At 54.2% G+C, this 23,066-nt stretch overlaps 1 protein-coding gene across 1 annotated transcript; it reads left to right on the top strand.

Moving 5' to 3' along the window:
* Window positions 1–4,709: 4,709 nt before the first annotated feature.
* On the top strand, window positions 4,710–22,841 carry SLC6A7 (solute carrier family 6 member 7). Its single transcript, XM_019734389.2, has 14 exons — window positions 4,710–5,010; window positions 9,674–9,857; window positions 11,464–11,595; window positions 11,777–12,011; window positions 13,757–13,895; window positions 15,360–15,494; window positions 16,410–16,513; window positions 16,636–16,760; window positions 17,399–17,511; window positions 17,703–17,834; window positions 18,304–18,403; window positions 18,588–18,688; window positions 19,279–19,446; window positions 21,102–22,841. Exons 1-14 carry the CDS (start codon window positions 4,978–4,980, stop codon window positions 21,309–21,311), a joined length of 1,911 nt encoding a protein of 636 aa, XP_019589948.2. The 5' UTR covers window positions 4,710–4,977; the 3' UTR covers window positions 21,312–22,841.
* Window positions 22,842–23,066: the final 225 nt, after the last annotated feature.

A 23,066-nucleotide genomic window follows, 5' to 3' on the forward strand; every position in this document is an offset into this window, starting at 1 on the left:
GAGCAGGCTCCCCACTCATCCTGGAGGGTCTGGAAGGCTTCCTAGAGAAAGAGAGGTTTGGACAGAGGTCTAAAGGACTGGTGAGTACTGTCCGGCCAAGAAGGGAGGAATGGTAAAAAAGAATATTAGCAGTATGAATTTGAAGTATAATTTTTTCTAAACTCCTGAGAAAAGCTGCTGTTCTCAGCTCCCATCCAGAGGTGGGCAGGAGTCTGCTACGTGAAGCCTTCACTCCCTAGATGGCTCCGGTGCCAGCTGCCTGCCCCTCTGTTTACTGTTCTGGGAGGTGGCCCAGCCATAAAAAGTGTGCACAGCCCGCCTGCCTGCCTGCCCTTTGCTCCTGGGGCACATGACAACAAGGCATGAGGATCCCTTTGGCACAGGAGCCCCTGAAAAGCAGCAGACTCTCTCTCTCCTCCTACTGGTGGCCTGGGAGTTGTGGCTTCACTGAGGATTGTAGACATGTCAGGTATGGGAACCAGGTAATACCAGGGAAAGGACCAGGGTTCCAGGAGCACAGGAAGAGGGATGGCAGAAGGGTGGCTAGCAGTGAGTGAATCTAGTTTTCTGATCTTCAAAAACATTTGCCGTGTGACCCTGGGGTAACTGTGTCCCTTTTCTGGGCCTTGTTTACCCATCTGTAACACTTTTTTACCAAAAAGAAATGGCTCTAGTCAAGGAAATTTGGGAAGTCCTGCAGGCACAGCCCTTCTAGAAGAGGCTGTGGCACATTAAATGCTCTGACAAGTCTCACAGCAAAAAACTCTCTTGAATCTTTAATCCAGCATTCCCCAGGCTTCACGACCCAGAAGCTCCTTACTAGCACCTGCCAGCACCCCACTGAACACCCCACTCTGGAGGTGGGGTACTGTGGGCTGGAGTGCCACGCTTCAGCTATGACTGTTTAGTAACAGGTTTTCTCAGATGGCCCGGGCTCCAGCTTCCCCACTTCTAAGCTGTGAGACTTCACGCAAGTTACTTAGCCTCTCTGAGCGTCAGCCTTTTCCCATTATCAAATGGAAATAAATAATCTGGCTCAGAATTGTGTTTAGCACAGGGCTTAGCACATAGTAAAGGCTGGGTTTCAGCCACCTGCTCCCAGAGCTGTTGCATCCTCCTCTGAGAGACTGGCAGGGCTGACTGATGTTTTAACTACCCCCACCCCTGATGCTGAGGACAGATGGTGGCTGGGACGATCTGAGGCAGGACAAGCCTGTCCCCAGCCACAGGAAGACCTCTGCCTGGCAGGAGGTCAGTAGGCAGGTCTGGAAAACTGGGTGACCTACAGCTGCTGTCCACGTGGGAGGTCAGGGGGTTGGGTGGTGCCCACAGGTTGGGGGGTACAATCACCTGTCAAGTGGTGTGAGTGCCGTGAAAAAAGAAATTTTTGTTTAAGATCACTTCCAAACAATGCCATGGGCTGCCTTGTGAGAGGTACTGTGTCCCCTGTCACCTAGATGGCTCCATCAGGGGCTGGTGTGTCATAATGGCTCAGGAAAGGGACCCCTCATGTTCTGTCAGACCCTGTAGCCACCCTAATGTTAAGAAGTGCTCCAGCTTTTCTGTCAGGAATGGCTGATGTGGCTTCTGTTTTGCATATCATGATTTTATGTTCCCTCCTGCCCCCTGCCCTCTGTGTGGCAGGCCCTGCATTGGTGCTAGAGATTCAGGGACCAGACAAAAGTCAGATCTGGCCTGGCCTGGCCCCCAAAGGCCCATGGCTTTGTCCCGAAAGCCCATGGCTTGGTCCCCAAGGCACCTGGCCTGGTCATGGCCTCTAGTAAACCAAAATCATGCATGTTAGCACCATGTTTTGCATGTAATTTCCTCTGTAGACCCTTCCAGCTGTGCTGAGAACCTAAGTTTTATGGAGGAGCCAATCTCATCATTGACTGCTGAGAGATTGGTGTAGACACCACTCCAGAAAGGACTTCTTAGCTCAGGGTTCAGAGTAGAGTATTCTCACACAGAAGTTCTCCCGCAGCCCAGTGTGTGTGTGGTTGTGATGGGGGACAGAAGACTGTGGCACACCAAGGAAGACTGTGGCACGCCAAGGAAGACTGTGGCACGCCAGCATGGCTCTGGGCAGATGAGATGCCCAGCCAGTGGAATGCAGTGCCTAGTCCTGCACAGCAGGCCCAGGGCAGCTGTAGAGAGCAATCCTGTCCCAGCATGGCTGCTCCGGAACCACCTTCTCTGAATCACGCCAGATGGACTAGCAGTCTGGATCCCCATTTTTCAGTCGCCACTCACTGGTGTAACAAAACGCGTGCTCTACAGCGATAAGTCTGAACATTAAAGCAAATTAAGAATGTTTATTTATATGCATTTAAAAATATCTCCCTATATAATAAAAGGAAGTACATCTTCATCTAACACTTTCCTTAAATTAGGACACATCTTCACTTCTGGTTTGATGTGATACCAGGAGAGAGGGGGTTGGAGAGAGAGAGGGAGAGAGAGGAAGGGGGAAAGGGAGATTGAGGATTCAATGGTTTGGATTCCTAAGTAGTTATTTTGCCAAGTAGTACCCAGACTTCCAAGGATGGGGGAGAGGAAATTGTGGTGGTAGCAATTGTTTAACATGCTTGGTAGCTGAACTCATGGTGCTTAGTTCTATGATCATAAAACTGGGTTTCAATGGGTAAATGGACCTATGTGGACAATGTCTTCTAATGGGGTTTTGTTTGTTTTATAAAGCACAGACTCTTCCAACAAAGGCTGTGGTGATGGGGAGAGGATGGCAGAAAGATGTGATCTGAAGGCAGAGGCTGGGTGGGTCAGACTCCTAGATGCCAGGCCTGACCCTGCCTCTACTCCGCAGAGTGATTTTGCAAAGTCCTCTGCCCATCTGAAAGGCATGGGCCTAGACCCGTTTGCACTCACAGCCCCAGTGACTACTGCTGATGTTCAGTGGTCACCCCATGATGTGTTTGCTTGAGGAAAGCTCAAGTCCAAGCTGTGTTCCTTCCCCCTCCCCCAGGGATGGCTCCCCCCAGGGCTGGATCTGGGAGGAGCAGGTACTGCTGGGAAGAGGCTATAAAGAAGCCAGTCTTCCAGGGCTCCAGAGCCAATGCCTCATCTCAAATCCTCTTCATGTGGTTCCCTGTGCCTTCCATGAAACCCCTGTGCCAATGGGAGGGGTTGGTTCAGCAAAGCTGCCTCCTGTCCTATGAGAGATGTGGTGACAGGTCCTGGGGGAAGGTGCAGGTGGGTACTGCCTGGCCTCCTTGGATTCAGGAGCCCCTGGCTTTTGCCTTTCCCCCCCGGCATAGCCCACGGCCCTCTTGGCTACATCCCCAAAGCCCAGAGAGTGAGTGCTCTGTGTGGCTTCACTCCTCTGAGACAGTTTCCTCAGGTGCCAAATGGGGGTGCACAAACCTATCTTCCCAGGCTATTGGAAATAATTAAAAATTAGATACTAGATATGAGTTCATCTAATGCACACAATAGGGCTCAATGAATGCTCTTTCCCTTCATATTCATGGCCAAGGGGCTCCTTCTTTCTGGGTCTGGAGAGCCCCTGGACTGCCCTGTGAGGCCAGGCTTCAGGGAAGTAGTAGCTGGGTGGGACCTGAGAAGGAGAGGTGGGCCAGGGACATACCAGGCTCTCTATTTAAGACCATGCTTTGAGTTAAACCCTTCCCTCCTTCCAGGCTCCAGGAGTGTAAGTGGCTGCACTTATATTCACTCTCCCAAAGGCCTCCCCATGTGGGCTGATGGTACAGCGACCCTATGATTTAGTGTCTGAGCTGGGGCACTTTTGAGAGTGAGAGGGGCACAATTTGTAATGCATATTGTAACGTACCTGCCAGGTCCACTAGCATACATTGGTTCAGTCCCACAAATGAATGCATATATAATCACTCTAGCTAATAATTTCCCATCCTAACCACAGGCTCACTGGACTCTAATAACACTCTGAGAGCTCAGCCAGGCATGGGCTGGTTGGTGGCCCATTTTACAGATGTGCAATCATAACAATCCCAAGGTCATACTGCTGGTGAACAGGACCCCTGGTGCTCACGATCTAAGCCACAAACCACCACAACAACAGTGGCGCTTGTCATGTCCCTTCTTGCCCAAACCTCCCTATGTCACTTTCATTCCAAGGAAAGGAGAAGTGCTCAGGACCACCACTGTCCTGGGAGATCCACGAGGTCTGCCTCTGTCACTAGTGTCACTCACCAGCTCTGTGACCTTGCATGAGTAACTTAGCTTCTCTGTGCTTCAGTTTCCTCATACCATCTGCCTCTCTAGGTCACTGTGTTGAGAAAATAAGACCTAGCCCGGGATCTGGCATACTTTAGGTGCTCAATAAATATTGATGGGTTGGATGATTAGATAAATATCTGCCTAATGGCTTTTGTTCTTTTGTTGACAGGAGTGGGCAATTCACAGTTGGGTCAATAAATGTTAACTGGGCCCCTATATGTGCCTGGCTCTGTGCTAAATGTTTTCTATGCATGATCTCCCTGAATTCTCACATCCTTATAAAGAAAGTAAGATTTTTATCCTTATTGCCCAGCGGGGGAAAGAGAGACCCAGAGAGGGTAGGTTTCTTGCCCAAGGTCACGCAGGAGACGGTGACCGAGGCCTCCGGATCTTCAAGGGTTTCCGTCGCGGACTCCCCCCCACCCCTTACGCGCTTGGCCCCTCCAATCGCAGCCTTGCGCGGGGGCGCGCATCCCCCCCGCTGTCTGTCCGTCAGCCGTCTGTCTGGGTGTCTACGCGGTTGCAGCGGTGCGCTCCGCCCCAGCCTCCGGCCCCGCGTAGGGAGAGGCAGGCGTTAGCATCGCCCGGCCCGCGCCCCACACCTGCAGCAGACAGACGGCAACGCCTGCGCCCGCGCACCCCGCAGCGTGCGAGCCGGAGCCGCCGGGGCAAAGACGCGGCACCGGCCCGCGGCACATCTCCTGCTTCCTCGCTGCTCTCTGCGCTGAAGGGAAGCCAAGCCCCAGCAACCAGCCCTCCAAGATGAAGAAGCTCCAGGGAGCTCAGCTCCGTAAGGTAGGGCACGAGGGCGGGCTGGCGGCCGACCTGAGGGAGGGGTGCAGAGGCCCGCTCCCATCGAGGCCCGGGAAGGTCGGGTGGGGGGCATCTGGACCCAGCTCAGAGCTCTGCCGGGGGGCCAGGCTGAGCTGGATTGAGGGAGGGGAGGAGTCTCTGTCTGTGCCACCCCACACCACCCTATCCCGGGCTGGCGGTGGGGTTGTAGTGTGTTGGGGGCTGGGGTTCACTGGGCCAGGTCTTGCAAACAGGTGTCTGCAGCCAGTCCCCAGTCCCCCACCCATTTTCCCCAGGGCTGATTGGGGGGTGGGGGGTATTAGAATAACTGAGCGCCAGCCTGAGCCATATACTAATTTCAGGGTAGGTGGTGGGGGCTTCTCCCTGGTCTTCATCTGTGCACTCTGCACTCCAGCAGCCTCTGCCAGCCAGCAAGGACCCAGTCTTTCCTGCGCGTGCTCCTGCCTGGGGGGACCACCACCTGCTTTCTGCCCACTCCCTCCCTTCCTTCTCCTGGCAGCTTTAGCATCCCTGCTAATACCCCAGACTGCCTCTCCGCAGGGCAGAAGGAGGCCAAGGCAAGGAGGGAGGAACTTGGAGACCCAAGGGGTATGGGGGGGGGGGCTGGCATGAGAGAGGTGGGCAAATCTGTGTGTTCCTGGGGCCCTGGGCCCAGACCTCACCCCCTCCCCACCTTGTCCTGTGGGGTTGGACCTCCCAGCCAAGTTGCGCGTGCTTGGGGAGGGAGAGTATTAGGGCAAGTTTTCTGGCTTTTGGCTTAAAAGTACCAGTCCCAGCCAAGGAGTCAGAACTCCAGGGTACTATTTCTGTAGAAGCCACTTACCCTGTAGCTTTGGACAAGTCCTTTCTCTAACCCGGACCATTGTTGGTCCATTCCCAGTGTTGGAGAAACAAAGCAGGCCCCACTGTCCAGGATGGGGATGCAGTGAACTGCCAGGGGCTGGTAGATGAGAGACCAGCTCACAGGAGCTGTGTTGTTGACTGCCCCCCTCCCTTCCCCCATCCCCTCTGCATTAATTCAAGCTTTCTGCCCTTGGGCAGCCGCATGGAACCACTGTGATAAGTAGGTCCTTCTTATTCCTGACATGAGTGACTTCTTGAGGCCATTTGAAGGTCTCTTGAATCTTTAATCCTGCCCAATTCTTTTCCATTCTCCTCCTCTGTCTCCTTTCCTCTCCCTCCTCACAAGAGGCCCTGCCCCTCAATACCATAGGGCCACATATTATGCAAATAGCCATGTTTTGTGAAGCCTTATTGCATGTAATCCACCAACAAGGGCTTATTATCCCCACTTTATAGATAAGGAAAACCGAGGCACAGAGGAGTGCAGCTTATTGCTTTCCTGAAAGTGGACTAAGCAACCTGGGACCAACAGAGCAGGGGTGGGGCTGCCTAACCTCAAGGTCCCCTCCCTTGGCCTGAAGGAGAAGGGGCAGGGCGGTAGGAAATGCCAGGTATCAACAAAGGAACAGCATTGTTCAGAGATGAGCACTGGGCTGAGAATCATGGGACTGGGTCCTGGTCTTGCTCTGCCTTTAACTTGCTGTTTGACCTTGGACTCCTCCCTTACCCTCCCTGAAACTCAGTTTCCTTATCTGCACAATGATGAAGGTGGACTCCAGATTCCTATTGTCTCTCTCATCCTGAGGAAAGTATGAGAGCCTTGGCTTGGGCAGTCCTACCTCTCCCAGCCCCTGGTGTTGCTGGTGACCTGCATCTACTGGTCTCTAAAAGAGGGGGTGCAGGTCTGCCAAACTCAGGTGTGTTCCTGTGTGACTCTGGGTGGGGAGTGGGGGTGATGGGGTGGAACCTTACATCCAGGTGGACCTGTGAAGCTTCCAGCCCTGCCTCATTGATTTGGTTGCTTTCCTCTGTTTCCTGACTAGTTCCATCTTCTCTTGTGCCAGCCTCCTGGGATTCACCCCATGGTGGGGTTGGTGGCTCCAGGTGGGCTTCGAATTGGTTCGGCTTTGGAGGACCCCATCCTCTGCCCCTGTAGCAGAAGCAGGCTTCCCTCTGGTCGGGGGAGGAGGGAGACCAAGAGCTGGCAGCATCCTGCTCTTGGAACTCTTGTCACCATGGAAACAGAGTCGGGACTGCTCTGTGAACATAGAAAGGGCAGCAGCTTCTCAGAAGGGATCCCAGGAAGCTCATCATTGTGCCTTCCTGCCAGCTGGTCTGGATGGGGCTGAGGGGGCGGGGGGCGTCTCACAGGGTGACAGGCCCGCTTCACCACCTGATACCAGTGTCAACTGGCTGCTCCCACATCCCTCCTGGAGCTCACCTGGGAGGGAGATGTTCCAGAGGGATGATGCTCACCCTTTGGGGGAAGCCTTTGGGGGAAAGGGCGGGTTTCAGATAGGAGGGAGCAGGTGCTACCCTCACCCCAGCGTGTCTGAGATCCCAGCTAAAGAATCGCCAAGCACATACTTGTTTCAAGTTGGGGAGCCCAGTTACTTGAAAAGCAGCTTTTTCATGCTCTTCACTATTGTCATCCTTACCCATAATCATGCCAGGCCGTCCTTGTCACCACTGCTGCTCTGCTCAATAGCCAGCCTCAGGCGGGCTCATCCCCATGGTCTCCACTATCACTGAGAGTCAACCCAACACTGCTCCCTGATTTCTGCCACCTGAGCCCATTGCACCAACCCTGTCACCGCAGGCAGACACCTGCAGTCCTGGGACCCTTGTACTCTGCGTTTGCCATCTTCATCCCAGCGATGCTTGTATGACAAATCCCGAGCAAAGCCTTCTCTGTCACCACCTGATTTGTGTGTAGACACCTACTTGGGCTGGTGCCAGGAAGGGCATGTTTAGGGGAAAACACAAACCTGGTCAGTAGCGATTTCCTGACCTGGTCCTCGACCACTGCAAGTGTCTCCAGTGAAGTCTCTTTGGTGACTCTTGCCTCACAGACCATCAGAGTCAGAAGACTATAGATAGAGATTGTCTAGACCTGCATTTCCCCCAAGTATATCCTAGCCAGCCAGCTCCTTGAAATGCTGTTCTTAAATAGGATTGGAGAATACTGTCTATTCCAGTCCCTATTTGGAGAGTCACGGTGCATATTGGTCCATGAAAGGACCTGACAAGTCCTATGGAAAAGAAACCTGTTCTAGCTCGTATTAACCCAGCTTTTCCCAAACGTCTTTGAATCAAGAATCCTTTGTTCCACCGAACACCTATGAACATCACAAGGGATGTGTTTTTGGAAACACTGGTCTATCCAATCCCCTCAGTGTCCAGATGAGGAAACTGAGGCTCAGAAGACTCTTTCCTAAAGTCGTACGGTGAATTGGCACAGACCTGGAACTAGCATCATGGTCTCCTGACTCCCAGTCCAGTGGAATCACTATTTTCCTACAACCATTCCTCAGGGGGAAGCGAGGGGTCCTTTCTTCTCTCTGAAAACCATGGGCGTTAGTTGATAATAGGCCTTCTTTGTAGTTCCATCCTTCGCTGCCATAGGGTGAGACTTTCAGAAACAAGCAGGAAAGGTGTGGCTCTCCCTTTTTCCTGACCCATTCCTACAGTCACTGCTGGGAACTGCTCTCAGAATCTCAGGTATCATCCTGGTATTTTGGGGCTTCCTTCGAGGCCAGAAGTCCAGGAAGCTCGTGGATGTGCTAACTCACATCCCTCAGTACCAGGATGACAAGCAGCTGGAGGAGGGCCTCCGTTTCACAGCCCTCGCCTGAAGGGAGAATGCCCAGTGGACGTCCCTGCCCTCCTTGAATCACAGGAGTGGCCTTTCGGGACAGCTGTCCTCCATTCTCCGCTGTGCATGTGTCTCTCCTCCAGTGACAGGAAAATTACGACTTTCTGAGACAGATCAGTGCTTAAGTAGCTTCTTCGTGCCCATGAACTAAAATTCACATTTCTCTGTAGGGCCCCTTGAACATAAATCTAATCCCTCCCTCAGGGGAGCCCAGGGTCCCTCCAAGTGAGGTTCCCTCCTTTTAATGCTAAGGGTTCCTAGCTCCTTCCTCTTGTCCTCATGTAACCGCCTTTCCTGAACAGCCTCCAGTCTGGCCACCTGCCCTTTGGACACGTTCCATACTGTCGGTGTCTTTCTTAAAATATGGTGCCCAGAATGGAGTAGCAAAACTTCAGCACTGGTGTTTGAAGACAGGAGTTTTAGTATCAGGAAACCCTGGGCTCAAGACCTAGCCAGCCTTGGAAAAACCTTGGGTATGTCAAGATTCCTCCTGACCCTCAGTTTTCCCCAAATGAAAATGGAGCTTAGATGAATACTTAGCTCATGGAATTGTTCTGAGAATGAAAGCAGGGCATGTGAGTAAAATGTCTAGTGCAGTGGGCACATAGTAAGTGCTCAATACACGGGGACTATTCAGGTCATCTTCATTATCACCGTCGTCGTCAGCATCCAAATAGGACCATCCCTTGATTTGACCTCTGTGTTAGCCAAACTAAAATCAAGGTGGCTTTCTCAGTGCCTGAGCCACCCTGCTGGTTTGCAGTTATCTAGAACCCCGAGGAGCTCCTGCATATGAACCAGGTTAGCCCAGATGAGAGAAGTTCATCATCTGAATGAATAGAGTATCCCTCATGTAGCCCTGCTCAAGTCCCTATGGTTGGGTCACTGTTCCAGCCTGGCCTCACCTTTGGTCTCTCTTACTGGCAGCCCGTCACCCCAGACCTGCTGATGACCCCCAGTGACCAGGGTGATGTAGAGCTGGACGTGGACTTTGCTGCAGACCGGGGCAACTGGACAGGCAAGCTGGACTTCCTGCTGTCCTGCATTGGCTACTGTGTGGGCCTGGGCAACGTCTGGCGTTTCCCCTATCGAGCCTACACCAACGGAGGAGGTATGGGCCTGATGTCCTGCCTGAGGCGTGGCCAGGTGATGGGCCAACACCCAAGGCGGCCTCAGCCACTGTCTCCTATGTGACCTTGGGAAGAATTAATTGAAAGTGGTTTATAGCAACGTGGGCCTGGGAGGAGGAAGCTCAGCTGCCTCGTCCCTTTTCATTACGTGGGGCCCCTCCTCCTCCCTCTCATCCTCAGCAAGGATACCCACACACTTCTCTCCCTAATCCTTGGCACTTTCTGGACCCTGCGTGATGGGCAGAGGAGTGCCTCTGCTTCATGATCTCCCACCAGCGATCACTGTGCTCTCAGTATTCTCCCCATCCCCCACCCCACCTCCTCCAAAACCTTGCTCCATCCATCATTCCTGCTTGTGAATCTTCAATCTGTCCTCCTCTCCTGGCTCCTTCCATTCTGACTGCAAACTCCGAATCTCTCCCATCTTAAACAAGTTTTCTGTTGTCCTTGCTTCTCCATCAAGTAACTGTTCTAAGCCTCATTAGCAGTAGCTGGGGTTGAGCACTCCCCATCTGCCAGCCCCAGGCTTGGTGCGCTCCATGCCTGTCTCATGATGACAGCTCTCCTAGGTAGGCGCCGTTGTTCTGATGAGGCAGCCGGGGCTTGGCGAGGCCAGGCTCCTTGCCCAAGGGCACGCAGTGGCCAACCCAACATTCCACCCCAGGACTAGCTTCTGCAGAGCCGAAGCGTGCCCACCAGCACTCTCTCTCATCTCTACCAAACTCATTCAAGAAGCACAAATTGGCAGGGTGACCAAAATCCAAATGAAACTAGATGAAGCAATGACAAGATGAATTGATATGACAGGGAAGTGTAGGAGTGGAACTGGCCTCTGAAACTCCAGGAATTTCGTAATACCCACAGTTCTCGCAAACCACCCGTTGCCCCAGTTCCCGATTCCTGTTCTCTCTGAGTGCTGACCTCATTTTTTCCGGGACAGGCTTCCTCCTTGCACTTGGGGTTAGGGATGGACAGAGACAGCTCTGGAATGACTTCATCCTCAGAACTGCTCTCTCTGAATGAATCTATATAGCATGGCAGGGAAGATCTCTAACTGGCCTATCCTGGGATATGTGCCCGTGAGGGGGTGGGCAGGGGTTGGCTGGTATGATTGGCAGCCCCTCCAAAGCCATATGGTGGTAGGCAGTTCTCTAAAGGAGCTGACTGCCTATATGAAAAGAAAGGGGGGAGGGGTATTAGAAACACAGGACCACAGGTGGCAGCCTGGAGCACATGAGGTGGCACAGGGAGGGGAAAGGCAGGGTTGATTTCTACACTGAGGAGTTTTCACTTTCTTTGGCAGGAAATTCACTCACTCATGTATGCACTCACTCAGGCTGCTTTCAGCCCAGCCGTGGTCTGGGCACTTGGGCTACAGAGGTGAGTGAATCCCCGCCTCCCCTTGGTTCTCAGAGATTAATGGTATAAAAGAAGACAGTCTCAGTCCACGTGAGACGTGCTCCATCAGGTTGCAGGTGGTGTCCGCCGGTCGGTCGGGAAGAGGCTGGGCTGGAGCTGGGCTTTAGGAAGAGCTGACACACCTGAGACTGCTCACCTGAGGCTGCCCACCCTCCCTCCTCCTTGCAGGCGCCTTCCTCGTGCCCTACTTCCTCATGCTGGCCATCTGTGGCCTCCCCCTCTTCTTCCTCGAGCTCGCTCTGGGCCAGTTCTCCAGCCTGGGGCCCCTGGCCGTCTGGAAGATCAGCCCCCTCTTCAAAGGTGAGGCCTCTCTGGTCCTGGGGTGGCCTGGTCCTGGGGGAGGCAGAGAGGCTGCCCCGTAACCCCCAACGTCCAGGCAGAGAGGGACGTGAAACCCAGAAAGGGATGGCTCTCCAGAAGCCACACAGTGTGGCCCACAGGAAGCCTTGGCCTAAGGACAGCCCCCTGCCCCCCACACCAGGTGCCGGCGCGGCCATGCTGCTCATCGTGGGGCTTGTGGCCATCTACTACAATATGATCATTGCCTACGTCCTCTTCTACCTCTTCGCCTCCCTCACCAGCGACCTGCCCTGGGAACACTGTGGCAACTGGTGGAACACAGACCTCTGCCTTGAGCACAGAGGCTCCAAGGACCGCAATGGGGCTCTGCCCCTCAACCTCACAAGCACCGTCAGCCCCAGCGAGGAGTACTGGAGGTCAGGCCCCCCAGGCGGCAGCCACCTGGGGGGGGGGGACAGGGGCAGAGGGCAGGAATGAACCTGTGTCCCCAGTGGGCCCAGCATGCACCTCGAAGGTGCTAGTGTTAGGTGGATCCCCGGTTCTAACCCCAGCTCTTCACCTGAACAGCTGTGTGACCTTGAACAATTTATTTGGCTTCTGGTGCTTTATGTTAAAGTGGATATGATAATAGTATTTCAGAGGGTTGCCTGCCATGAGGATTAAAGGAATGAAGGCATATAAGTTGCGCCATCCAGCCTGGTGGATAGTAAGTGCTCAATAAATGCTAGCTGATGACAATAATGATGCTGGTGCTGCTAACAGTAATAGGAACCCTTTAGAGCCTCAGTTTCCTCCTCTGTAAAAGGGGATAATAATAGTCCTCACTTCATAGGATGTTATGCAGTCACTCATTCATTCATTTTTTCAATCAATATTTATTGAGCACTAACTATACCTGTCAGTAGGTAAAGCACTTAGCATAGGCCAGGACCATACATAGTAAGGACCATCTCTGGTTAGTCTAACAGGAAATACAAGACTATAGTCGAATAAGGGATTGTTGTGAGAATTTCACAAGATAACGCACGTAAAACCCTTATCACAGTGCCAGTCACATTGCAAGCCCCATGAATGGTGAGTGTTAGGACGTGACTGCTCATCAGCCTGTCCTGAAGCCCCACTTTATAACTGAGAAAACAAGGCCCGGAGGCTTGCTCAGTAGTTGGTGGGAGAGGCAGTACTGGAACCAAGTAGTCCTGATTCCTGATCCTGTGCTGGAACATTCCACAGTAGCCAGGTCCTTGGGTAGAGGCCATTGGCTGACCAGAGGACACATACCAGATACTCCCAACTCTTCCATTGCAAAGGGCTCCCCTTAGGAATTTTCCCCCAAATGGGTGCCACGTCTTGAAATATTTTGGTCTCCAACCTGCACTTCATTCATTCGTCCATTTAAAGTCCATCCAGAATGTGTGCACCTGCTGAGGAGCGTGTCTGACCCCTGGGAAAGGACGGGCTTGGGTCTGCAGCTTAAAGCCAGAGAATGTGGGGTCTAGCAGCTGCCAGGGGTCTCCATGGAGACACCATGACCCCCTGCATCAGCTGGGGTGCAGGCAGGAAGCAGATGGCACTCTCACAAGGCTTCACCAAAGGGAGTTTAGTGGAGGGACTTTACAAAGGTGAGGAAATCCACACAAAGAGGTGAGGCACCAGGAACTAGCGAGATGGTCGGCCGTAACACCCCTGAGCCAAGGAGGCAAGCAGAGGGACCTGTGGCACTGGAACCAGAGAGCTTTGGAGCCTTGGAGGAGAGGCTGCCCAGCCAGATCTGTGCTGTAGAAGAAGGCAGTCACAGCCAGGCCCTCTGATGGCGTGCATGTGTGTGTGTGTATGTGTGTGTGTGTGTGTGTGTGTGTGTGTGTGTGCGCATGTGTGTGTGCATGTGTGTGTTTGCAAATACCCCGACCCCTCACTCCTCCCACGCTCCAGTCTCCTGCTGTCATCCCCCACTAGCCAAAAGCAAATGGAAACTGAAGAGGAAGGCAGCCTGGGTGATGGGGTCTGTAGAGGCCAGTCTCCTGGGTGCAGAGCTGGTCAGAGGATGGAGAGGAATCAAATGGAGACTAGCCAGGATCACCTCGCAGGCTGGCCGCGGCTTTCCTCCATGTCAGTGGAGCGTGGCAGCGTGACCAGAGGACACTCAGACCTTCGTCTCTCGCAGCCGCTACGTTCTCCACATCCAAGGCAGCCAGGGCATTGGCAGTCCCGGGGAGATCCGCTGGAATCTCTGCCTCTGCCTGCTACTCGCCTGGGTCATCGTGTTCCTCTGTATCCTCAAAGGTGTGAAGTCCTCAGGCAAGGTGAGGCATGGGAAGCCTCAGAAGCCTGAGAGACTGGGAGGGGGGGAGGGCTTCCTGGAGGAGGCAGGGGAGAGCTTCCTGGAGGAGGCAGGGCATGGACTGAGCCTGAGAGGATGAATATACTTCAGCTGGGAAAAGGGAAAGAGAGAGGACATGGAATTGGGGAGGGGACATTGCCAGAAGGCAGATGTGGAGGTAAGGATGGACAGTGGCTAGTCTGGTTCACTAGACTAGAAACTTGCCAAGGGCAGGACCTATCTGTTATTAGAATTTGTATCCTTACGCAGTGCTTGGCACTTTAAAGAAGCTTAGCCAGTGTTTCTTGAATGTTTGGAGGCTGGCTATATGAATCAGGGCTGTTTGAGATGCAAGTGACCAGGATCCAGTTGTCATAATCAATTGAAAAGTCCAGAGGATGTGCTTCAGCCCTAGCTGGGTCTACAGGCTCAATTACTCGTATCAGGAATGTAGTTCTTAAAGTCTCAGCAGTGCTTCCCTCCAGATGGGTTTCCTTCTCAGGCTTCATTCTTCATGTGGTTGCCCCAGAAACTCTAGGCTACACCTTACCCACTTAGCGAAGGTTTCTCACTTTCCCCAGTTTGCGAAATTCTAGAACTGAGCCTCACTGGGTAAGCTGGGTTGTGTATCCATCCCTGAACCGGTCACTTGGGCCAGGAGGGTGGAGTGCTCTGCTTGGCTGGGCCTGAGTTGCACGCCCACCCCTGGAGCTGGGAATGGAATCAGCCCCATCTAGGGAGAGTCAGGAGACTGTCATCTGAAGAAGGTCAACAAGATGCTAGGCAGACAAAGCCACAGACGTCTGCTTTAGGTTATGAAGGTGGGAAGGCCATAAAGCTGTCTCGGGAGGACTTGGAAACCTGAATGGTTTACTCAATCACTTATTAAGTTGAACCTGTCCCTTTGTAAAATGCTCAGAAGTGTTGTCTGCTTGAACAGAACCATTAAAAGAAAGACTAGAAAGCCAGGGTAGGAACCATTTAGAAAGAGAGGAGAAGTACGGTGCAAGCCAAGGCAGTAAGGAGCCTGAGAGTTGATGGTGTCTGCGGAGGGGGTGGCTGGAGGTTTGGGAACGAGCAGAGACAGGGCAGAGGGGAATTTGGGGATGTCCAATGTCTGATGACCATGCTGGCTGCTGACCATGTAGGGTGGGTTTGCTGGGGGCAAGTGGACATGAGGGGCACTTTTAACCTTCAGGCAAGGGGTGATGCTGGCCCAGACCAGGCCACAGTGGAGATTAATTTGGGACAGCCTTGGGAAGCAGTGACAGGACTTTGCTGGTGGGGTCAATGTGTGGAGGGAAGGAAAGAGAAGCATCATGGATGATGGCTGTTCCCGGCTTGGGTTACCCAAAAGTGGGGAGGCAAGGTAGTAAGATGGGGATTTCTAGAAAAGGCACAGGGTAGAAGAAGTCACCCCTGCATTCTGTCTCCACTTATCTCTTAGGTGGTGTATTTCACAGCCACGTTCCCCTACCTCATCCTGCTCATGCTGCTGGTCCGAGGAGTCACCCTCCCAGGGGCCTGGAAGGGCATCCAGTTCTATCTCACCCCCCAGTTCCACCATTTGTTGTCTTCCAAGGTGAGGCCCTTCGGCCTGGGGTGTGGAGGGAGAGATCAGTCCTAAGCTGGGAAGTGGAAAGAAGCCTCCCTGGGGGAAACAAGGGGTGAGGGTAGGAATCCCCCACGTGGTGAGCCCCTTGTACCAAGTGCTGCGCTTGGCATTGTCTTTCGTTTCTTATTCTTGACAATCCTATGAAGTAGACATTATTCTCCCATTTTACAGATGAAAAAACCGAGGCCCCGAAGAGTTAGTGCTCAGCTTAAGGTCGCATGGTTAGGGAAGGGAGGAGCTGGGATTCGAACGCAGATCTTTCTGACTCTAAACCCCAAGGAGGGCATTTGTGATAACGGTAACCACAGTGGCACTGACAGATATTTCTTGTTTGTTAACGGATGACTATGCCTGACCCTGCTTTAGCATTTTGGGTATATGTAGTCATTTAATCCTTACCACATCTCTCTTCTCATCCCCTCGTTACAGATAAGGGACCTGAGGCCCAGAGAGGTGATGTGGCTTGCCCAGGCTATACAGCTAGAAAATAATAGAGCTGGGATCCAAATCCAGGTCCCTTTGACTCTAAGGAGAAAGTTTGGGGTTACATGGGCTATTGTCCATGTGAATTTACCGAAATTTGTACACAAGACACTATTTCCTTCAGAACTAAACCAAGCTTAGAGGGTGCCTTCTAGATCCTAGATGGGGAAACTGAGGACCAGAGAAGGGAAGGGACTTCCTCAGGTCCCACAGCATAAATTTCGGAGCTGGGTTTGCTCCCGGCCCACGTCACTTGTCAGCCAGGCCCTGCCCCCTCGCCATCCCTGGACCTGTTGACAGGCTCGTGCCCCACCTCTATCCTCCTCTTTCCTTGGCCCTCAGACACCATGGTGTGCCAGTGCCTCTCTTTGCCCTCCTTCTGCATCCTTCCTGCCTTAGGTGTGGATCGAAGCTGCCCTTCAGATCTTCTACTCCCTGGGTGTGGGCTTCGGGGGTCTCCTCACCTTTGCCTCCTACAACACGTTTCACCAGAACATCTATCGGTCAGTGCAGCTTCCTAGACCCTGAGGGCCCAAGCGGAGAGGAGAGGGGCTGGCCAGGGAGGGCTTCATGGGAGGAGGCCCAGGCTGGCTCACCTGGCCTGCACTTGGACTTCTCCCGGCAGAGACACCTTCATTGTCACTCTGGGTAACGCCATCACCAGCATCCTGGCTGGCTTCGCCATCTTCTCCGTGCTGGGTTACATGTCTCAGGAGCTGGGTGTGCCTGTGGACCAAGTAGCCAAAGCAGGTGGGCAGGCTGCCCGGCCTTGGTGGGTGAGGGTGTGTGTCGGCACAGCTGGGGCTGGGCAAGTGAGCCTTTGTGTGGACCAGCAAGGTTGTGGATGGGTATGGTGTGTGTGTGTGTGTGTGTGTGTGTGTGTGTGTGTGCATGTGTGTACGTGTGCCGGCATGTGTGCACGAATGGACGAATTTCTGTATGAGACTGTCTTATGTTTTGTCACATCTTAGGAGCTTGCCTTGCCTGTCCAAATGAGTCATATCCTGTGTCGAGAGATGTCTGCGTGCAAGTGAATGAAGTGATCTTGTAAATCAGTGTCTTGTGCCAAAGTGTTTAAGTACGGTGTTAATGCAATAGTTTGTGCAAATGGTTGTGTGCATGAGTGCATTCAAATGAGGTGTCATATTTGGGTCTTATGTTTATTCATGTCCTCATTATTAATTCGTTTCTTTTATCAACTTAACGTTTGCTGAGCACTGACAATGTGCTGGCACGTGTCCTAGGAGTAAAGCAAGTATCAGAAGTGTGCAGTTAGTGTATATCTCTGGGTTTGCCCAAGTGAGTGGCAGCGACCATGTGTGTCTGAGCATGTGTGTGGGGGCCTGCTGCGTGCCCCAGGCAGCTGACCCCGTGTGTCCTTGGCCCAGGCCCCGGCCTGGCCTTTGTCGTCTACCCACAGGCCATGACCATGCTGCCTCTGTCACCCTTCTGGTCCTTCCTCTTCTTTTTCATGCTGCTGACTCTGGGCTTGGACAGCCAGGTGAGCCTCGTTGGTGCCAGTGAGTGCCTCATGGCGTGCGTGATGTGTGTATCTGAGCGTGTGTGAGATGTGTGCCTGTGTATCCCTGTGTATCTATGTGTGATGTGTGTGTATCGTGTGTGTGTGTGTGTGTGTGTGTGTGTGTGTGTGGTGGAGGCAGAACTCTGACCCTCCTGCCCCCTGCCTCCCAGTTTGCCTTTCTGGAGACCATTGTGACAGCTGTGACAGATGAGTTCCCATACTATCTGCGACCCAAGAAGGCTGTGTTCTCTGGGCTCATCTGCGTGGCCATGTATCTGCTGGGACTGGTCCTCACCACTGATGTGAGTGGCTTTGCAGGGCAGGTGTGCAGCAGATGGGGCTGGGGAGACACCTGTAGCTTTGTCTGGCTAGGCTTCGCACTCTCCGAGCCACCCACTTCTTCCTCTTTGGGAGGAAACTAGCCCACCTCAGACCCTCTCTCCCAAGGCGTAGCTTGGCCTGTGACCCAGAGTCCTGGCTTTGGAGTATGAAAGACCTGGGTTCCAGCCTCATGCCTGCACTTGCTAAGTGAGCTCAGGACAAGTGGCTTCACCTCCCTGAGCTCGTTTTCCCATCGATAAAATGGGTGTCTGCCTCTAGGGTTGTGAGACTCAAATAAAATGATGTATATAAAGGGCTTGGCAGGTACAGTGGGACAGTGTCATCAGCTTTCTCTCCCTGCTGGCCTGGCTGCTTCTTGCCTGGAGAAGGGGCTACAGCAGGGAGCCAGGCAGTGGCCAGGAGACCCCAGAGCTGTGACTTGTGTTCCAGGGGGGCATGTACTGGCTGGTCCTTCTAGACGACTACAGCGCCAGCTTCGGGCTAATGGTGGTGGTGATTACCACATGCCTCGCTGTCACCCGGGTATATGGTGAGAGGGGCCGGGGGAGGTGGACTTGAGGCTCCCCACCCACAATGGGAGGTGGGGGTCTACCCTGGAGTCCCTCTGCAACTGGGTCCCTGGTCCCAAGGGCCAGGGTTTCCTGTGGGGATCATTGGGGTGGAGGAGGGGCTGAAGGTGGGGCTATCCTCCTGCCCTCCCCTCCGCTGTGCAGGCATCCAGAGATTCTGCCGGGACATCCACATGATGCTGGGTTTCAAGCCGGGCCTCTACTTCAGGGCCTGCTGGCTGTTCCTGTCCCCTGCCACGCTCCTGGTAACTGGGGTGGGAGCAGGGCTGAGCGCAGGGCCCCCCTGGGCATTCAGTCTGGTAGGGCTGTCCTGGCCCAGAGTAGACCTGTGTCAGGGCTGAGGGTTGGGGTGGGCACCTGGACCCTGGTCTACTCCCCTCCCCCTTGACGCCCCAGCTTTAATAGCTATGTTTGGCCTAGTCCTGAGTCTGGTTGGCAAAATGAGTGGGGCTTTTTCAGGCCTCTGGGCCTTAGGGGGGCGCCTTGAGGCTTTCCTTTCTCAGCCTCAGGTTTGGAGCGGGTCAGGCATAGACCATCTCAGGAATGAGGGTGCTTCAGAACTGGGCTGTCTCCGTCCTGGTCATTGAGTGAGTTTAGGGCAGGGCTAGCTTAGGCCTTGCCAAAGCTCCAAAACAAAGATGGACTATCTCAGGTTCCGGTATCACTTAGGACTGGGCTATCTCAGGCACTGGGTATCTCTGGGCTGGGCTAGCTCAGGCCTTGGGATGGCCCTGGACTGGGCTCCCTCAGGTCTGAAGGGAGCTCAGACCTGGGCTGTCCCAAGACCTGGGGCCGGCTCAGGCTCACTGTGATGCTGGGAGCCCCTCACCTGCAGGCCCTGCTGGTGTATAGCATCGTCAAGTACCAGCCCTCAGAGTACGGCAGCTACCGCTTCCCGGCCTGGGCGGAGCTGCTGGGCATCCTGATGGGCCTGTTGTCCTGCCTCCTCATCCCAGCCGGCATGCTGGTGGCTGTGCTTCGAGAGGAGGGCTCGCTCTGGGAGGTGAGTCGGCCACTCCCCTGCCTACCCCCAGCCTTCCCAACCTGGGCCCACCTGCTAGAAGAGAAAACACAGGCACCAACACCTTCTTCAGGGCTTCTTTTAACCTAAAGAGCAGTTTTTCTAACCAGTCTGAGCTATGAATCGTCTTAGACCTGCTTGGGCTGTGGCAGGTTCGGGGGGGCTGGAGTCTTGTCCTGTGGCCCCCACACACCACATGGGGTCTCTGGAGGGGCTCAATTCAAAGCCCACCAATGTCAGCCAATGCCTTCTAATCTTGGGGAAAGGACAAGGGACTTGCCCAAGGTCCCACGGGGAGTCGGACAGGGGTCAGGACTTGAAGTCTGCTCACCAGCCCAGACCTTCCTTATGAAACTCGGGGCCAGAAAGCAACATTGACGGACCCCAGAGGGTGAGCTGTCACCAGGAACCGTGCTGTATGTAGTCTGTGGGTGACCTGGGAACCTTGCCCATGGCCAGGTCTTTGTGGAGAGACCCGGAAAGCATAGGGCGCAAGCTGTTGGGCACAGGGATACACAAGCCTCAGAAGAGGGAAATAGTGACCCTTGGGGGGCCAGTGGACGTGCTGTTGATGGTATGTGATCCTGCCCCTCTCTGAGCCTCAGGGAGCCTTCTGTATACTGAGTCCTTCACATCTGAGGCTGTGGGTGTGGAGTCCTCTGGTGGCAGGAGGCTGTCATAGTGGGCAGAGCTGAGTGACCCTGCTATGCCCCAGAGAGAGCCTGGGGACCCCACTCCCTACCCCCCACATTCCATCAGAGGTGTGCTGGAGCCAGTTAGTACTGCCTCGTGAGAGATAGTTGTTAAATATTCAGGAATGTCATGAGCCAGTTGTGCTCCCCCACCTGCCTCTCTAGCCTGCTTACCAGCACACTTCCCATGCAGCTCCACGGCCCCTCAGCTGTCACCAGGCTTTGAGTATATGGGGCCGTGTGAGGCCCTGGGCTAAGGGCAGTGCACACATTCTCTCCCATGGGCTCCACCTCCTGTTGGCTATCTTTCCTCCTTGGAGGATCTGGGGCCCTTCTCCCTGGCAGGGAGAGGGCTTTGAGAATGTGACTGGAGGAAGAAGGAACCCTAGAATGTCCAGGTTTCGTCACCATCTTAGTCAGCTCCCTCCTTCCATGGAAACTGGGCCTCGGAGAGAGAACGGTCAGACATCAGTCAGAATGAGGCTGGCCATTGGCAGCAGTCAGTTCTGACCTCATGTCTGTCAGTTCACAGCTCTTCCCCAAGGCTTCCAGCTCTTTAGGACTCAGCATTTAGGGAAACGGACCCAGACTGCGCTTCTGGATTGGATGCCACGTAATCATAACCACAGCTACCATTTCCTGGGCCTTACCCCACACCCAGCACCCTGCACAGCAGTCCTATGAGGGCATCATGAGTCCTGAGTTACAGATGAGGAAACACAGCTTAAATTCTGTGCCCAAAGGCCACCCAGCCTGTGAGTGGCAGAGGAGGAGTCTCACCCAGGCCTGTGACTTACACCCTTGGAGAAGTAACCGTGTCCCAGTCCCCGGGGTGGTTGCAAGGACTAACGCAGATGATGTGGGAAGGCCTTTGCCAGGTGCCTGGCCCCAAGAAGCACTCCACGAACACTGGCTGTTTTCACCACTGTCTTTGCTTTGCCACAGAGGCTCCAGCAGGCCAGCCGGCCGGCCATGGACTGGGGCCCGTCGCTGGAGGAGAACCGGACGGGCATGTACGTGGCCACGCTGGCAGGGAGTCAGTCGCCCAAGCCACTGATGGTGCATATGCGCAAGTATGGGGGCATCACCAGCTTCGAGAACACCGCCATCGAGGTGGACCGAGAGATTGAGGAGGAGGAGGAGTCTATGATGTGAGGCAGGAGGCAGGCAGACGGCAGGCCCTGCCCGGGAGCAAAGGCAGCTGCACCCTCCGTGGCTATGGGAGGCCTGAGGCTGTGGAAGGTTGCCATGGTGATGCCAGTCCCCAATGCAAGTCCCTCTTTGTGGCCTCTGCCTCTCCTGAAACCTCTGTCTACCCCTTATGCGCACACACACACACACACACACACACACACACACACATCCATTCAAAATTGAGAATGATCCGGCTCAGCCCTCACTTTGCAGGTGGATGAACTGAGGTCAGGGAGGAAGATTTGCCCAAAGGCTCATGGCAGAGGGGACTGGACCCCAAGCCTCCTGACCAGACAACTCCCTTTCTCATATGGCAGCTGGCACCACCCTCTCATCCCTGCTCAGGCTTCAGCCCCCAGCCTTTTCTTGGAGAGCCTGCCTCCCCGCAGCCAGAACAAGGCAGGGGCACTCAGGACCTTCCAAGACCCACGAGGCTCCAGGCATCACGAGTTGGCAAGTCAAGTGGCAGAAAGATCCCTGTGGGTTCACGTGTGCAGGCCAGGTTTCCTGAAAGAGGTGGGACCGAAGGGCCCTGAAGGATGGGGAATTTTGGAGAGGGAGAAGAAAAAGAGGGCAGGGGGCTGACACAGCCAAGGTGTGGAGATCACAATGCAGCCCCTTCCTCCCCTGGGGCTAGGAGGAGGCAGACTGTCGAGGGCAGACACCTGTGGCATAGGAGCGGGAGAGGTGGGAGAAATAGGCATTACCAGGTTATACCAGGGTTTAGGTGGGAATGAAGAATGACAGGGAGGAGAGCCAGGGAGGTGGGGTGGGCAGGGGATTTGCATGATCTGGTTGTGCTTTAGGTAGAATGTCATTCTTGGTCAGTGCATGGTGGACGTGGAGGTCTGTGGAGAACAGGCAAGAGGGGCTGGTAGCTTGAGCTGGGGGGTGGGGGTGGAGACAGAAGGGGGACCCCGCACTTCGAAGAAGAGCCTTTTGTGTAAGGAGCCCTGAGCTGATTCAGACAGAAGAGAGAGAGAGGCCTGAGCTGCACAAGCTCCGGAGATGGGAGGGAGAGGTCATAGTCAGGACCCAGGGCCCCTCTCTTCCCTTCTCCCTGTCCTCGTGGCCCTCACTGTGCCCTCCAGCTCCAGGCACTGCTGGGAAATTCGCCGTGGCTGTGGACGACCAGGGCAACTAGGAAACTTGGCGATGGTTCACACATATAGCTGTCTGGTCTTGGTGCCACTCACTCTGCTCCAAGGGTCCCTGGGCCCGGGTATAAGGGTGGAGGTAGAGAGGAGAGGGCAGCTGACACCCCAGGCCTGTGACTAGAAGTCTTGGTATGGGGGGAGCTGCCCTGAGAGATGGGGGTGGGGTGTGAAAATGCCTGAGCAGGTCTCCTACACATGACATTCTCCAGTGGAGCAGGGCACCCGCGTGTAGATGGTCCAGCCTCTGTACCCCATCTCTCTCCTGGTGTCTTGCCAACCCAACTGTGTTCTGTTGGTTTATTGTTAATAAAAACCAATGAGGTCATCCTCCTTACCCCGTCTCCTTACTGCTGAGACCCATGAGGTGGGCAGCACAGGGCTTTCCAGCTCCCATTTTACAGATAAGGAAACTGAGGCTCACCAGCATCCTGTGCTGGCTCGCCTGGCTTCTGACACTTGCTCTGCCATTTCTCTATGGCAGTGGTGGGTGGCTGGGTGGGGCTGAGGAAGGATGATGAAGAGGATGAGCAATGCCCTCAAAGACCTCTTAGTTCCCCAT

Source organism: Rhinolophus sinicus, linkage group LG10 (genome assembly GCF_036562045.2).
Source record: "Rhinolophus sinicus isolate RSC01 linkage group LG10, ASM3656204v1, whole genome shotgun sequence".
In the NCBI taxonomy this organism is placed as follows: domain Eukaryota; kingdom Metazoa; phylum Chordata; class Mammalia; order Chiroptera; family Rhinolophidae; genus Rhinolophus; species Rhinolophus sinicus.